We start from the raw sequence: 18,522 nt of genomic DNA, 5'->3' as shown, positions 1-18,522 counted from the left end.
GATATGAGATACAACAAAATGGCCACCGAGACTCCTTTTAGGAATTTCAAAGGAAACTCAGGCCATTTTGTTGTGGCCCAGAGTATGAAATGGAAAGGAGTTGTGTGAGAATCCTGGTGGGGATGTTCATCTGGAGAGTCTTTCCTGCACAGCTTTTACCTTTTTCCTTGCTTCTGTAGGCTTTCTTCCCACTGTACAACTGGTCCCTCAAAGCCACTCCCCTTTACGCCTTACCCAAGCACAGCTTTCCAACAGTGGTCCTTCATTGTGCTTGCGGATTCTGATGGCCCGCTCACATTCCAGAAGCATCAGAGAGTAGAGAAAAGCCCCAGCTTTCACCCCCATGATAAAGCAAGCACTAAAACCTTTTCTGTGTGGAGAAGCTCCACTGAAGGTGACTTTTTAAAGTTGGCTGAAGTTTATCTTTAAAGTGTGTCTTGTCAGAAATAAAAGCTCTCTATATATCAGATTTACTTGCTAGTAGAGCCATTGTTTCACGATTACATATAATATGCAAATCTAGATTTTCTTCCTAGTGTCTCAAATTAATTATAGAATGGTGTATGTTACCCTAAATATTTAAAGTGTTTGCTAACCCAAAAAAAAAATAATTCAGATCCTGGTCCCTTAAATCAGATTAAACAGCCCAGTGCTTGTGCTGTGTAATCTGCCCCCCCCCCCCCCCCTCTAAACTGTAAAAAAAAAAAAAAAAACCTCCCTGAACCTGCCACTTCCTGTATCCCCTCTCTGTACTGACCACGAAAATCAGGGCTGCTGAGCCCTGACCACCGTGGTCAGAGTGCGTCTCTCTGTCATATGCAGCTGTCCTCTCTGCTCTCCTCTCTCCCCCTCACCCGCTCATCCTTGCCTGTCAGCTCACTCTCTGTCTCTGTCCCCCCCCCCCGCCACTATTATTAAAAATAAAAAACCTACAATGGTCACTGTCAGCCCCTCTATTAGACCCTAGCATACCACACTATGTAAGTCATTTCTAAAAACGAGCGTTGTAAATACCTATTTAGAGCTATCTTCAGGCTGGTCACAAGACTCACGGCCGCTTTACAGCTTCGAGACAGGGCTTCTGCGGGAGGCCACGTGATCTCCCCGGCTGACTTCAGAGGGAGATCTTGACCCCTCCCGCAGAAGCCATGTAGCGCAGCTGTAAAGCGCCCGCGAATCACATGACCGGCCTGAAGATAGCTCTAAATAGGTATTTACAACGCTCATTTTTAGAAATGACTTGCATAGTGTGGTATGCCAGGCTCTAATAGAGGGGCTGGCAGTGACCATGAATTTTGACTTAACATTTGTACAAATCAAAGTATGTTTATGCATTCTTTCTAGTATGAAATACCTGGTTGAACCGGCCAGTCCCTTTTCTTCGATGTTCAAAATTGACCACACAAAGCATGGAAGCGCATTTGTGCCTCCATGGCCAGTTTGCCTTTCTGTGCTTGCAGCTCGGAGTTACAGAACGCTGTGCACACTCACGGCTTGCCTGTAACTTCTATAATCTGTTAAGCTCCTACACTCAAACTGCACTTACTCCTAAGGCCCCTTTCACAGGTGCGGACAGTATGTCCGTATTTCATCCATCCGTTTTCAGGTGAAATATGGACATACATGCATCCCTATGGGATAGCGGGTGTCAGCGGATGAATATCCGCTGACACCCGATATCATCCGTCCCCGTATGGTCCGATTCTGCAGAAGGAGGAAAATCCTATTTTTCTATCCGTCTGCAGAGCGGATCGGATGAACACGGACTGATGGTCCGTGTTCATCCGATCCCCCATAGGGGAGAGGGGAGATCTGACAGGGTGGTCCCTGCACATTGTGCAGGGGCCGCCATGTCATCCGCTGGCTCAGCGGGGATCGACGAAGCGATCCCCGCGGAGCAAGCGGATGTTCACAGGCGGATCATCACGGATCCGTCCCATGTGAAATGGGCCTAAAGCAGAACTTTGGCTATACTTCAAGGATAAGTTTACCTTTTAAAACAAAAATGCACATTTTTCTGCAACTAAAAAAAAAATTGCATGTATTATTGTTGTATTAAGGAGCGTGCAGATCCCGGGTGCAATCTCAGGCTCCTGCTCCTGCAACTGGCGGCTCGTACCTCATACGGGTAGGCAGTTTCTTGAGAGCAGGAAGAACAATGGACTATGAGAGCTCTCAATAGACTGGCAGAGCTCTCACCAGCGCCCTTGCAGTTCATTGAGAACTACAAGCCATCAGCTGCCATGGATGGCGGTACTTGATTAATTCACAGAACACTGTAAAAGAAGAATGCGGCCATATGGGCGGAGCTATTTTTACCCGTTTAGCTCCTACACTCTGCCTCCGTAGATCAATGCCGTGGCCAATCACAGTCTGCTGTTGCAGTTGTAGCCTGTCAGAGCCTGGAACAAAGGCATACCCTTGTGGAACACACTGTTTAGAACATACTTCCCTGTCTCCTGTGACGTATTGGGTCCCCGCCCCCTGCTATCAGGAAGAGTAGGTTCTGCAGTTCTGTGCAGCCACATCACATAAAAAGATGAAGCTACAATAAAAGGTAAAATATGGGTTTTTATATATAAAAAAAAAAAAGCAACAGTCAAATACTGTGCTTGTATAACTAGATTATTATTATTATACAGGATTTATATAGTGCCAACAGTTTGCACAGCACTTTAAAAAGAAGACATATGCTTAGGAAAGTGTAAGATTTTGCCTTTACAGCTACTTTAAAAATATTATCAGTCAAATTTTCATGCTACAAAAAAATTCACCCAGACCCACTGATTGGCTCATGGGCAATGCCCCTATGTAACCCCTTCTACTTTTACTATGTGATCTAGGAATGGTAGATAGAGAGCCCAGTGCTTATAATTGAAAATTATTACAGGGGTAAACAAGTCTGTGTCCGCAGATTTGGATGAACTTGACCTTTAGGACTGGCTCTATGCATAAATATTGAGGAACCTAATGACTGAAAGGTTTGAAATTATGTTATGTGACAAAAAATATTTTGTGATAGTCCCCATTGCTTATGTATCATCCAGTCTTTTCTCCGGCACAAAAGCTGTTAAATATGTTAAGTATGCCAGAATGAAGCGAAAGAATGTGGATTCTGGCAAAGAGTAGGCAAACCTGCAAAACTGGGTTAATCCTTATGGATTTCTAAAGCTGGCGACTGGGCATAGCGAGAATTTAAATGCTAAATTATTGGATGTGACTTGGCAGAGCCGCGGCTCCGTCTCCGCTTTTCGCAGCAACCACAAACCCCCTTGGCAACCGATCCAAAGAATCCAGCGTGCCTGTAATCTAATTACTCCGGCCTCCTGCCCGTTCTTAGAACATCTTGCAATCTGTTGTAAATAAACAAATACAAAGCTGACATCACTACCGACGGATGCAGCAGAAGGTTAGCTGGGGAGGAATGCACAAGAAGAGGAAACGTGGACACTTTTTCCCTGAGGAGTTCTGACCTTCGGAATGGGGCTTCCATCTAATTGTTTATTCCAATTTCCACATGTCTGACAACTTTTGCATTCTGTTTAGACTTGACCTTGAGCTTTTTTTCTTCCAGTTAAAACTTTTTTGTAAACAACATGGATTTTTTTAAATTTATTTAAGGAATGATATTCTTTTAAAGATGTGCCTTTCACCATTTATTGCAAGGTTTGTCATTTCATTCCTTTCCCTTCTTTATTACACAATTGCAAATAGTTTTTGTTTTTAGTATATTGAATATGCCTTATTTTTGTACTTCTACCCTCCCAGTTGCTCATTTCTCACCTAAGTGAGAGTGGCGTGCTCTCCAACACATCCCAGAGAGCTACAGGTTAGTATGCAGGTGTCAGATCTCACCATATTTCAGCACTTGATGACCTGCAATGAGTACAGGCAGCATCTGTTTAGATCATAAGCACAGAGATAAGGGTCAGATGAGCTCAATAGCTCAGGCTCAGTCTTTAGCTGCCTTGAGAATTGTAGTACATCTGTGCAGGGTCCTAGTACCCTCTCCTCTGATGGTTGCCCCTATTCCGACTCCCTTCTCTTTTCTGGTCATTCAGTCAGGCCATTGGCCACTAAAGCCACATCCTTCCTTTCTAGAGAGAAATGTTCTGCCACTATGTCAGAAGTTCATGGGCAGAATGTCTGTCAGTTTTTGTTGAGGCACTGGACAGCACGGGGCATGACAGTTCCCCTTCAACTTCTCCACGTGCATCAGTCTTTGACTTTGCCTTTGAGCCAGGCACAGCGCAAGAAGGGGCTGTCCTCGCCTTCTTAGGTAGCAGATCACAATGATAATTGTGATTTCCCCTAAGCTCAAGGCATTTGCTACAATTATTAAAGCTGTACACTCTTGTATAGCATTGGAGCGGCCTGAGTCTGCTTGGCCAAAGGTTTCCAGTATGGGGTGTCTAAAATTCCCTACACCATCTAAACCAGGCTCTGGTCGAGCTTTGCTTGTATGGAGACTTGCCTCACCCAGAGAGGATTTTTTTTCATAAATGTTTCACCTAACAATATCCTGTTAAAGAATGTTACCTGAGGAAATGAGCAATTCCTGTGATATATCTGGCAATTTCTTAACTTAATAGGTCCTCACTGCCCCTATGGAGGATAACCCTGTGTTTAAAGATCCAGTACATAAAAGGTTAGATGCCCTCCTTAAAGTGGTTGTAAACCCTTACATATACCCACTAAAGTGACTAGCCTCTGGTGATACACAGAGATGTAACAAATTCTCCTACTTCAGCTGTCCTTCTTTATCTGCAGCCCTCTTTTCTCTACAGCCTTCTAAAACGCACAGATGAAAGGATTTTTCTCAGCTCCAGATGGCAGGAGGCGGGGATCTGACATCACACACTGCACAGCATTGTGAGAAAAGCTCAGTGTAATATAAGACCTAAGCGAAGGAAATGGATATACCTACTCTACACACTCTCATAGGGAAACATAGACAGCTGAGGTAGGGAGAAGTGACACTCCGTGCTTTGAATTGAGGCAAGTATACAATATAGAAGCATATGCTTTGTTCATTTTACATTTCACAGGTTTACAACCACTTTAAGGCTTTCTTTGCCCTGGTGGGCCTTCCTATGCATCACAGTTGTATATATGGCAGTCAGTCAGACCATTGCTGTCTAAGCTAAGTGTGTAATATGGAAACCCAGTTTTATCCTTTATGGATCCTCTCTTGGCAGAATTTCATGTTTCAGCCCTGTCCATCGTTCCCATCCCAGGCATGGTAGGTTGACAGGTGGACTTTCACAGTCAGTGTCTTGATCTGGGGAATGGACTCCTAATATGGAGGTCTTTCAAACCCTTTGCCACAGATGCAGAAAGCCAGATGTAGGTGTTCTGGCATCCTGATTAAGCAACAAACAGGAGAGGTTTGTCCCAAGGTTCAGGGACCCTCAAGCTTTTGCAGTAGGCACTCTGGTGATGTCCTGCGATCAGCTCAACCTTATCTATGCTTTTCTATCCCTCCCTCACCTACATATACATATATATATTTAGCAGAGGCCCTATGGAATATAATGTTGGGTTTTGCTATTTTTTACGTTGCGGTACTTGCACAGTGGTTGTTCAAACGCAATCTTTTTGGAAAAAATAATTTTAATACATTTTATTGCACACAAACACAATATAATATCGAATGTTTTTTATAAAATGAAAAATATATTACGTCGAGTAAATAGATACCTAACATGTCACGCTTTAAATTTGCTTATGCCTGTGGAATGGTACCAAATCCGGTACTTCTCAATAGGAGACACTTTAAAAATGTTTACAGGTTACCAATTCAGAGTTACAGAGGAGGTCTAGCGCTCAAATTTTTGCTCTTGCTCTGAAGTTTCCCAATGATACCTCACGTATGCTGCGATCACCGTTTACATATGTGTGCGGAACTTGCGTATGCGTTTGCATTTGCACATAAGTACGGGGGGACAGGGCTCTTAAAATAATAAAAATAATAATCTAAATCTATAGCAGCTTCTGCGATTGGATGAAAGAGTCTGGGAAAGGCGGGGGGCCACTGGAATCACTTATGCCTAAAACAGAATCACTGGCTGAAAATTCTGATACCGGCATGATGCCTATAGCTGCATCATCCCGGCATAACCACTGCCAGCCAAGGACTTCCTCTGGTCAATAAGTGGTAAGGCTGATGTCTATCTAATGAGACAGTATAACCAGGTGCAACCATAAGGCAGCTTAAGCAGCTATCTTAGGGCGCCAGGATGGGGGGGGGGGGGGGGTAAAATCTAAATCCCCAGTCACTTGCTAGTATGGGCAGAAGGGATGGCAGGGTGCGGGGAGCAGGAATTGCATTGTGCGAGTGTGGCAGGATTCTGGGAGAAGGGATTGCAGGGTGCTGGTGTGGCAGGGATGTCAGGGTTCCTGGGAACAGGGATTGCAGGGTGCTGGCATGGCAGGGTTCTGGGAGCAAGAGTGGCAGTGTGCTGGGATCAAGGGTGGCAGGGTGCTTGAATGGCAGTGTGCTGGAACTAGGGGCTGGTAGGGTGCTGTGAGCAGGAGTAGCAGGTGTTGGGGTGTCATGGTGCCAGGATCAAAGGTGTCAGGTTGGTGGCAGGTTGTTGGGAGCAGGTGTAGCAGGATGTTTGGAGGCCAGGGTGCTTGGCGCAACACTAGTAGGGGGCTGGAAGCTAAGGTGGCAGGGTACTGAGAGTGGGGGTGGCAGGGTGCTTGCAGCAAGGCAAGCTCATAACACACTGCTGTTGTAGAGGGGAGGGGAGTGATGGGAAGACGGGGGGGGGGGGGGGGGGAGAGGACAGCTAATATGCAACTTGATACAAAATGATGTTCTTTAGCAAGGAACATACATTCTACATTAATAAGCATGCTACCAAAATTAGTGTGTGCTGTAAATTACCTCCAGCATCGCTCCTGTTTCTTCTTGCTAGAGGCTATTTTTCTGAAGCCCAGAGCCCCTGAACAGCAGTAAATCATAAAGCGGAACTAAACCTGTAACGGTTTCAAACCATCAAATGTCTGGTGTCATAACTAATTACATGTGCAGCATCATGGCAGTTGCAGATCAAACAGTAGCAGCTTCCTTGGATATAAAACATGGGAGGGTTTAATTCCGCTTTAAGACTGTCAGCAGATCAGCCTCTACAAACTTGGCAGTGCCTATAAATGGCTAAAAATGTAAAGGAACTGAGCATGTGCAGGGTGAGACAGTGTATTACTGGATTTTAAACAGTAAAGGCACTTATTTTTAATGTTTTACATGGCTATACCTGCAAAAGGGGCCAGCCTGAAGTGATCTAGCAGGACTTAATTTTCTGACTAAAGTTCCACTTTGTGTGCAATTAATGAAAATGGTTATAACCCTAGAAAAAAAAAAAAGATCCTGTTCCTTTAAAGCAGGATATATACAGCACAGTGCTTGTGCGGTGTCATTTGACCTTTCTATGCTGTAAAATACCTGGTTCATCATGTCCGTTCCTGTGTCCCCCCTTAGTGTGCTGACCACGGGAATCATGGCTGCTGATCCATGATACCGTGGTCAGTTTTCGTGCCTCAGTCGTCACTCTTCCCCTTATTCCCTGCCTGTCAGCTAGGGTGTATGTGTGTCAGCCATCTCCTCCCCGCCCCTCACCTCCTGCCACTATGGCTGTAAAATCACTGATCCCAAATCCTGGAAGCCCCTCTGTTACAGAAAGAATTAACTGTGCAGTATCTGTGTTTTAAAAATAATGCAGCAAAATACCATATTTCAGAGTGCCGCTATGTGCTCACGTGACCTCCTGCCACTCTCCTCCTCTCCCCCCCAGCAGATGTCAATGGAGAATCTCAGCCCCTCCCAATGTAGTCCTCAGATCGGGGAAGGAGAGCGCCAGGAGGTCACATAATTTTTCAAACACAGATACTGCCCTTCTGTAACAGAGGGGATTCCAGGATTTGTTATGTTGTGACTTTACAACCACTTTAATGTGACAGAAGGCACATGCTGGCGTGCATACTTGTCTTCCATTGCCAGGCCTTGACAATAGTGTATCAGACAGCTGGGGAGGGAAGGGGCCACTGCTGTGTGTTAGAATTTTGTCCTCAGAATATGCAGCTCCCCGGATGTTATTGTCCTTTCACATTCATTACCACCATTGTTTAGTGGTTGGCTAGTTCATTGCTAAAACCGCAAAATTGTCGGAAATTGTGAGTGTCAGGCTATTAATCAGTTATGATTCACTGTTGATGTCATCTCACCTAGACACCAGCCAGAATGGAAATCATCAGGAAACCTCAATTGATTATGCAAAAGATTTTTCTTTTTGTGAGTTTATGAAGTACCTGCAATGTGGCTTCTAAATCCGTTTCCAGAGGATGTGCGTTTTCTAGCACAGTAGGCTTGTGTAGAAGTGGGGACATCACTGGAGTAAAGTCATCTCCTCACTGCTGCCAACATTAAACCAATTCTTGGCTGTTCCGCTCTTGTTAAACAAGAATGGATCAGAACTGTAATAACAAGCCCTTCCCTACCCTGACCATCCTACATATTAAATGCATCATTTGCAAACAATGACATTTTCCATACAGCAGCTTATGCTGTAAGCACACTTTGAATTTGGCTATGTGATCTCTGCTGAAGGGGCAGACTAGAATTTAAAGTAGAACTATAGGCAAAACTTGTTTTTTTTTCTTTCATTTTGGATAGAGCAAGGGAGAGTAGTAACCTCTGTCAGATTATTTTTTACCATCTGTGTCCCATTGTAGAGATTTCCCTTCACTTCCTGTCCCAAAGCTAAACAGGAAGTGATGGGAAATCCCTACAAATTAAGGGAATTCCTTGAGGACCCCCAGGTGACCAGAACTAGTGTCCCCATTGAAAAATGTCCCCTCTATTACTTTTCTAGGGACAACCCAAAATTTGGGATTTTCTTGTACTTTCAAATAAGATGGTAAACAGGAGAGTGACAGCAAACGTTACAGTCCCTCTCCACTCTATTCAAAAGTAAAAAAATAAGGATTGCCTTTAGTTATACATTTGGACAGAGCCTCCAATTGCTGATTGGCTAGCTCTGCATGAACATCCGTGCCTTAAATTCCCTTTAGCTATGATCACATGGCCAATACGCCAGAATTTGGTCAAACACTCAGGCCCCATTCACACCTGAGCGATTATCTGTTTGTAGCTCGAACGCTGGAGGAGAAAAAAATCTATTATTCGCTATGGAGATGGTCCACACCAAGTCGCCTGAAGCTCAAACAAGTTCTGGAGCTTTTTTGTCACTTGAATCAGGCAGATTTTAGCGTTTTGGCACCTTTTTTATTTCCATAGAAATAAATGGAAATGCGCCATTCGCACGTTTTTGTGTGATTTTCTGCTCAAATGAAAAAAAGTTAAAAAAATAGTAATAATAATAAATGTAAAATACACAAATAACTAAAAATCGTAAATTAGATAAAATAAATGAATAATATGTAATAATACATTAAAAAATAATTAACCTCTAACCTTAAATATTAAATACATTATTATTATTTTATTTATTTTACATTTATTTATTCCCTTATATTTTATTCGTATAATAATTAAAAAAAAAATAGATAACCCTTACCTAAACTGAACTCGAACCCCTTACCCTAACGAAAAAACATTATAATAAATGAATAAAAGAAGAAATAAAAGCTAATGGAAAAGCTGAAATACCTAGCAACAAATCATGCAACAGATAACCATTTTCCCTATTGGCTAATAAAAAAAAGGCCAAAGCCCAAAAATGCTGCATACAAACCTGCAAAGTCGCACAAACACACCAAAACCGCACATAAAAACGTGTGAAAAAACACCGGAAGAGCACTCCGACGCTACGCTGAGGTGTGAATGCAGCCTCGTGTAGCTGTCTTGGGAAGTACGGAGAATGAAGAAAAATTCTATGTGTTGATGAATAGCACATCCTCACAGAGATGCTATTTAGGCCTTGTTCATACCATGTGCAGAGATGTGAGTTTTTCTGCAGCTTGACACACAGAAAACAATTGTTCTCTATGTGTCCTGTTCACACCACTACACTGGTATCATTTGCTTATTTTTTCTGTGCAGAGATCTACAACATGTATGCAGTTTTCTGTGCAGGAAAAAAACTCACATGACATCATCACTGTGGTGTGAACAAGACAAATAGAGAACAATTGTTTGTTTTTTTTTGTTTTGTTTTTTCCATCAGTTTTTTTGCATGTATGGTGTCAACGAGACCTTAAGCCTAGTACACACGGGCCGGATGTCGGGGCATAGCCCAGTTCAATAGAGACCGGCCCACATTCTGTCCGTGTGTACTGCAGTCGGTCTGACAGAAACCGGCCACCTTCTGTAGAAGGGGCATGACCGAAAAAGTTCTCCCGATCAGCGCTCTCAGCCAATGGTTGGGATTGCTGACCAGAGTGTTCTGGTTTCTGTTTTTTTTTTTTTTTTTCATTCAGCCCGCAGTCCCCATGTCAGAACAGCAGGGGAGATCGCTAGACTAACATCGCATAGTTGGTACGTGGGCTGTCGGCTTTCTTTTCGCTAAGCCCTGCTGAGTTGAATGGAAAAAAAAAACTATTAGTGTGTACTAGGCCTTAAAGAAGAACTTTACTCCCCCTCATACCCCCTGGGATGTAGTGCCAGCTACAAAAAAAAAAAAAAACTGAAGAGACGACCTGCCCCCTGGGATGTAGGGTGCTGCAGAAACAAATACTGTACATCATGCTCACCTAGGCGAGAATCCAGCATTTGGAGGGACGGTTCCCAATAAAGAAAATATCCGATTGTTAGATAGGAGGGGAGGGGGGTAGAAATGGAATGACAAAGTGGGTAGGAAGGGTGACTGTCCAGTGTAACCGTTAATCTTTACCAATTTTCCTGAACATGCAAGTTGTTTTTTATTTAGATGCAACCCCAATCGCTGAACTCTCACAGCTGATCAGCATGTTCACTTCTTTTAAATCTCTTTTTTTTTCTTCATTTTCATTACAATAAAACTTGGTGATCCTGCCATAAAGGTCTTTGTTTAAACCCTTATGTTATGTGCATGAAAAAGGCTGGAACAAGTGCATGAAGACAGGACATGGCTGAAAAAGGCTGGGGATCAGCAGCACTGAGATGAAAAACAAGTAAAAATTATTTTTTTCTGAATCTTTTCCTTGTTTTTTTCTAAGTCACTTTGGTTGATGTCATCCAGTTATGGTTTAGATCCACTTAGAGAAAGACCATTGGACTAATTCCGCCAATTCCTTTAAAATGCAGGGCAGGCCCTGGGTATGGCAGTTGTGGACACATCCTTTATTATTTCTTTATTTATAAGAAAATAAAGGAGGGCGCAAACGTCTATACCTCCAACACCATACAATTTATTAAAAAGCCAAAACCATACTCACAAACACGAGGAAATCACACGCATATACAGTGCCTTGAAAAAGTATTCATACCCCTTGATATTTTCCACATTTTGTTATGTTACAACCAAAAAGGTAAATGTATTTTATTGGGATTTTATGTGATAGACCAACACAAAGTGGCACATAATTGTGAAGTGGAGGGAAAATGATAAATGGTTTTCAAAATCTTTTACAAATATCTGAAAAGTGTGGTGTGCATTGTATTCAGCACCCTTTACTCTGGTACCCCTAACTAAAATTGAGTAGAACCAATTGCCTTCGGAAGTCACCTAATTAGTAAATAAAGTCCAGTGTGTGAAATTTAATCTCCATATAAATACAGCTGTTCTCTGAAGCCCTCAGAGATTTGTTAGAGAACCTTAGTGAACAAACAGCATCCTAAAGGCCAAGAAACACACCAGACAGGTCTGGGATAAAGTTGTGGGGAAGTTTAAAGCAGGCTTAGGTTATAAAAAAAATTCCCAAGCTTTGAACATCTCACGGAGCACTGTTCAATTGATCGTCCAAAAATGGGAAGAGTACGGTACAACTGCAAACCTACCAAGACATGACCGTCCACCTAAAGTGACAGGCTGGGCAAGGAGAGCATTAATCAGAGAAGCAGCCAAGAGGCCCATGGTAACTCTGGTGGAGCTGCAGAGATCCACAGCTCAGGTGGGAGAATCTGTCCACAGGACAACTATTATGCCCCGTACACACGGTCGGACATTGTTCAGACATTCCGACAACAAAATCCTAGGATTTTTTCCAACGGATGTTGGCTCAAACTTGTCTTGCATACACACGGTCACACAAAGTTGTCGGAAAATCCGATCGTTCTGAACGCGGTGACGTAAAACACGTACTGTACGTCGGGACTATAAACGGGGCAGTAGCCAATAGCTTTCATCTCTTTATTTATTCTGAGCATGTGTGGCACTTTGTGCGTCGGATTTGTGTACACACGATCGGAAATTCCGACAAAGGATTTTTTTGTCGGAAAATTTTATAGCCTGCTCTCAAACTTTGTGTGTCGGAAAATCCGATGGAAAATGTGTGATGGAGCCCACACACGGTCGGAATTTCTGACAACAAGGTCCTATCACACATTTTCCGTCGGAAAATCCGACCGTGTGTATGGGGCATTAGTCTTACACTCCGCAAATTTGGCCTTTATGGAAGAGTGGCAAGAAAAAAGCCATTATTGAAAGAAAGCCATAAGAAGTCCTTCTCGTTGTGAGAAGCCATGTGGGGGCCAGAGCAAACATGGAAGAAGGTGCTCTGGTAAGCTGAGACCAAAATAAAACTTTTTCCCTAAAAGCAAAACGCTATGTGTGGCGGAAAACTAACACTGCACATCACCCTCACCACACAATTCCCACCGTGAAACATGGTGGTGACAGCATCATGTTGTGGGGATGCTTTTCTTTAGCAGGGACAGGGAAGCTGGTCAAAGTTGATGGGAAGATGGATGGAGCCAAATACAGGACAATCTTAGGAGAAAACCTATTAGAGTCTGCAAAATACTTGAGACTGGGACGGAGGTTCACCTTCCAGAAGGACAACGACCCTAAACATACAGTCAGAGCTACAATAGAATGGTTTAGATTAAAGCATATTCATGCGTTAGAATGGCCCAGTCAAAGTCCAGACCTAAATCCAATTAATCTGTGGCAAGACTTGAAAATTGCTGTTCAGACTCTCTCCATCCAATCTGACAGAGCTTGAGCTATTTTCCAAAGAAGAATGGGCAAAAATGTTACTCTCTAGATGTGCAAAGCTGGTAGAGACATCCCCAAAAAGACTTGCAGCTGTAATTGCAGTGAAAGGTGGTTCTACAAAGTATTGACTTAGGGGGGCTGAATACAAATGTACTTCACACTTTTCAGATATTTATTTGTAAACAATGTTGAAAACCATTTATCATTTTCCTTCCACTTCACAATTTTGTGCCACTTTGTGTTGGTCTATCACAAAAATGTCAATAAAATACATTTACCTTTTTTTTTTTTTTTTTTGTAACATGAAAAAATGTGGAAAATTTTAAGGGGTATGAATACTTTTTCAAGGCACTGTATGATCACAACTTCAACATGGTGAATACCAGATCACAGTAGTTAGAAAGCTGATGCATTTTGAGAGGGTTGTGGTGGGAAGGAGTCGGTGTGTCCGATCACCATATAAATTATGTTTTATAACCAGTTGGATCCACTCTATGGAAGGGGGCTGTTCTCTCAAAACGCGTCAGCTTTCCAACTACAGTGATCTTGAAGTTGTAATCCTATATGCTTGTGATTTCCTCATGTTTGTGAGTATAGTTTTGGATTTTTGTAAATTGTCTGGTGTTGAAGGTAATGCACTAAGCATTTGCGCCCTCCTTTATTTTCTTATAGTGCTTTGGAGTTTCCCCGCTCAAAGTGAGTAGCATCCCCTGAAACACTACCTTTATACTGTTGGATGTGAGACAGAGTGAGTGCTGAGGCTTGACTGGTTTGGGGAAATTGATATTGATATATATATATATATATATATATATATATATATATATATATATATATATATATATATATATATATATATTTATTTGTATGAGTAAATGTAAGATGTATAGTTATCTGAGAACCCACTGATTGCTATTGGTTACTGCACTTTGTACAGTAACAGAATTTTCTGCGGTCACACTGAGCCTGATGGAGCCAAGCTGGAAATTATGCAATCCGTTCTGATGGCGGCTGTGAGACAGCTTGACCATGTGTGTCCTGAAAGCAATACACATCACCTGCTGTGATTTAAAGGAAACCTGTCATGGGAGATGTGCATTTGCTGGTATTTGGTACCCTTGTTCTGGAAATGTTGTTTTTTTGTAAAGCAGTAGGGCCAAAGCTCTTTTGGCCATACCTCTCCTGTAGGTCACAGAAGTGCAGTTCGTTCTGCCCTCCTGTGACTCATATTCAGCTGACCATTGGATAAAGAATGCTGTCAGCTGACGGCACTCAGTCGCTCCAGACTCTGAATGGATCTCAACTTTAATGTCGAGATTCACCCAGATGCCTGGACGGCAGCTGGCTCAGATTCTCAGCACGCCAATGAGAGCCTAAACCAGCAGTTCCCTCCCCCTGCACAGCCCGACACTCCAAGGGAGCACTGGAGGGGCAGAGCAGAATGCCGGTGACTGACAGTTACCAATTCTTTGCTCACTGAAGACAGAGAACCAAACAATCTTTGATCAATCAATTCTCGATCTTAGAAGCAGCGCAGCACCCTATCGATGCTGTATCCACCTAGGTGAGTATGTATGTTTTTTGTTTTTTCAAACCTCATCCTTCTTATTTAAGGCTCCATTCACAATAGTGGGATTTCAGATGGGACTAGAGTCGCACAGAATCTCATGACAATGGAAATCGCATTGTTTTCAATGTTTCATCCATCAATGCAACTCAGCACAGTGTGATTTTGGAAAATGTTCCTGTAGTACTTTGGTGCGATTCCATTGCTATTTTGGCCCCATAATATATGCAGATCTTATCAAAGTTGCATCCAAGTTGCAATACATAATCACACTGAAAATCCAATCAAAGTCAGATCACAGCAGTGTAAATTTAGCCTAAAAGAAGAAGGTAAATGCTTACCTTTCCTGCTACCAGTGCTGCTGAACACCACTCAGATTCAGAGAAGTAATGCCCTGAATTCTGCTGGGAGACCGACATTTCTGGGAGGATCGATCATCTGGCTCACTCCCGGCTCTTAATGGTTCCTACTGCTGACCTTCATACATTGGAGGATACAGTAGTGACTTAGAGGTCAGCAGGAGGAACCAGTGAGAGCTGCAGGAGACCCAGGAGATTGACATTTCTGGCAATGTCAGTTTCCCAGCGGTCTAAAGGAATTGATTTTAGAACATTGGGGTTGTGTTTGATGTCCCAGGAAAGCAGAAATATTAGTTTTTTTTTTATACAGGTCAAGGTCTTTGGACTATCTTTAGGGTCACTTTAATGTTATTTCTTTTATTTTTTTCTCGCACTCAGCTTTATGTGTCATCAGATAGTCGATTTAACACACTGGCAGAGCTGGTCCACCATCACTCCACCGTGTCTGACGGACTAATTACCACACTGCACTACCCAGCTCCAAAACGCAACAAACCCACTATCTATGGTGTGTCGCCCAACTACGACAAGTGGGAGATTGAGAGGACGGACATCACTATGAAGCACAAGCTGGGTGGCGGTCAATATGGAGAAGTTTATGAGGGCGTGTGGAAAAAGTACAACTTGACTGTGGCGGTAAAGACTCTGAAGGTATGAATTTTATATTTGGCTCCTGTCATTGTAACTGTGGGATTTACATGCCTGGCAGAATGCAGTCTATTTTTTGTTCGGCATTGTGTTGCAGTCTCACATTGGTGAGCGTTCGTACCTTGCTGTTCCTGAACCTATTTCCAGCAGTAGAGCCTTACTTGTTTGTGAGGTTTTCCTTCCCATACTATGGTTTCCTCTTGCAGCTTCACACTTTTATGACTAAGAGGACATTGATGCCAAGACCAGACTTAGCAGTGCCATTATGAATCTGTTAACTTGACAATAATGGCTCGTTTACACTACGCCTGCCGATGCCCCTGATCAGCCCCAATTCATGCACCGTCACACCTCAGATCAGCCCCAATTCACCTGCTCATCTGTCCCACCACTGTACCCCCCTGCACATCTGCCCCATCACTGTACTACCCTGCACTTCTGCTCCACCTCTGTACTCCGCTCATCTGTCCCACAACATTAATCCCCTGTACATCTGCCCCACCACTGTACCACCCTGCTCTTCTGTCCCACCACTGTAACCCCCTGCTCATCTGCCCCACCAATGTACCCCCTTTCTCGTCTGCCCCACCACTGTAACCCCTTGCACATCTGCCCTACCACTGTACTACCCTGCACATCTGCTCCACCGCCGTACCCCCATGCTCTTCTGTCTCACCGCTGATCCATCTTCTCAACTGTCCTAACGCTGAACTTATCTGCTCATCTGCCCCACCACTGTAACACCCTTTCTCATCTGCCCCACCACTCAACCTCCTCCACATCTGCCTCTGTTCCCCCTTTTTTCTACCCCACCACTGTAACCCCCTGCTCATGTGTTCCACCGATGTACCTCCTTTCTCCTCTGCACTCCTCTGCACATCTGCCTCACTTCTGTACCCCCCTGCTCCTATGCCCCACTTCTGTATCCCCCTGCTCCTCTGCCCCACCGCTGTAACCCCTACTCATCTGTCCCACCAATGTACCTCCTTTCTCCTCTGCCCCGGCACTGAACCCCCCTGTACATCTGCCCCACCTCTGTACCCCCTGTTCTTCTGCCCAGCCACTGTAACCCCCTGCTCATCTGACTCACCAATGCACTTCCTTTCACATCTGCCCCACTGCTGTACCCCCTTTCTCTTCTGTCCCACCGCTGAAGCCCTTCTCATCTGCCCCAACAGTGACCCCCCCTGCTCCTTTTTCCCACCACTGTAACCCTTTTCTCATCCCTCTCACCACTGTACCTCCTGCACATCTGCCCCATCAATGTACCCCTTTTCTCATCTGTCCCATCACTGTACTTCATTGCACATCTGCTCCACTACCGTATCCCCTGCTTCTCTGTCTCACTACTGAATCACCTTCTCATCTGCCCTAACACTGAACCCATCTGCTCATCTGCCCCACCACTGTAACCCGCTTTATCATCTGCCCCACCAATGTACCTCCTGCACATCTGTCTCACCTCTGTTCCCCCTGCTCTCCTGCCCCACCATTGTAACCCTCTGCTCATCTGTCCCACCAATACACCTTTTCATATCTGCCCCACTGCTCTACCCCCTGCTTTTCTGGCCCACCACTAAACCCCGTTCTCATCTGGCCCAACACTGAACCCCCCTGCTCACCTGTCCCACCATTGTAACCCCCTTCTCATCTGGCCCAATGCCAAACCCCCCTGCTCATCTGCCCCATTACTGTACCCCCTGCTCTTTTGTTCCACTTCTGAACCCCCTTCTCATCTCTTCCACCACTGTACCTCCCTGCACATCTGCCCCATCGCTGTACCCTCCTGCTCTTCTCTCCCACCGCTGAAACCCTCTTGCTCATTTTTCCCACCGCTGTATCCTCCTCATCTGCTCCACCGCTGTACCCTCTTCTCATCTGTGATATGCAGAGTGGTGAAAGGAAGCAGAGATGAGACACATCTACCTGTCCTAGCACACTCGTCCTGCTGATCCATCTCTCGCATCCAGCCCACGTGTTTGTATGGGATGTCACATACCAGCATCTGGAATGGATGCGCAACAATGAGCTCAGGTCAGGGGCATTTTCTGAAAGCAGAAGCTGAGGTGTGAAGCGCCACAACAAAAGTTGGGTGTGATTTTTCTTTGCACTGAATACTCCAGTTCTCCTCCTCCTGGAAACAGGAAACAGGGACCGCGCCCCCCCCCCCCCAGCAGAACTGCACCCGATCTCTTTACCATCACAAAAGCTGACGATTGCAGCTACAGCAAAGTTAGAGAACCAAACAATGTTTCCCATCTTTTACAATGTGTGGGGGGCACAGTGCCTCCCCCTCAGTGCAGGTGCGACGTGGGGAATTCTGAAATTGGAATACAATAGTGTCTCACTGACACTTCCCTACGCTGCTCTGCTGATGGGGAGGGAGTCGAGTGCCGGCAAAAGAGGCTTCAAGTACCACTGACTGCACCAGTGCCGGGGGTTGCCTACCCTTGATTTTGGTTTTTCTTATGCAGGGTGTGTCAAACTCCATTTAATCGGAGGCTGCATCAGTATTATGGTTTGCCTGTTGTATCTGTAAGTCTAAGTAAATGTATCTACTCTTTATCATAATAAATTGTTGGCTCTGCATTTGAATATTACTGGTTTTACTAATAATAAATGATACCAGTGGTGTGTGACCCTCCTTTTCAGCTGGCATAGAATTGTATTATTCTCATAATTTTAAGCAGATGTCCAGAGCGAACAACCCCCCCCCCCCCCCATTAACTGAGAGATGTCAAGAGCCCCTCCACTGTTAGGCTCCATGCACACTGGCACACTGCCGGAGTTTTGTGTTCTCCCTGTAGAAGCAGCTCAATGTTATCCTATGTGTCCATGCACATTAGGA

At 44.2% G+C, this 18,522-nt stretch overlaps 1 protein-coding gene across 4 annotated transcripts in view; it reads left to right on the top strand.

The window, feature by feature from the left end:
- Positions 1-18,522, top strand: part of ABL1 (ABL proto-oncogene 1, non-receptor tyrosine kinase) — a 390,453-nt gene that overhangs the window by 285,304 nt on the left and 86,627 nt on the right. For all 4 annotated transcript variants that reach the window (XM_073600473.1, XM_073600472.1, XM_073600475.1 and 1 more), the window contains one exon: positions 15,405-15,677. In XM_073600473.1, the coding sequence (XP_073456574.1) occupies positions 15,405-15,677 (273 nt within the window). The remainder of the gene's footprint in view (positions 1-15,404; positions 15,678-18,522) is intronic.

This window comes from Aquarana catesbeiana, linkage group LG09, assembly GCF_042186555.1.
Source record: "Aquarana catesbeiana isolate 2022-GZ linkage group LG09, ASM4218655v1, whole genome shotgun sequence".
NCBI lineage: Eukaryota > Metazoa > Chordata > Amphibia > Anura > Ranidae > Aquarana > Aquarana catesbeiana.
Note: the sequence above shows the minus strand (reverse complement) of the source record. Positions and strands in the feature narration are given on the sequence as shown.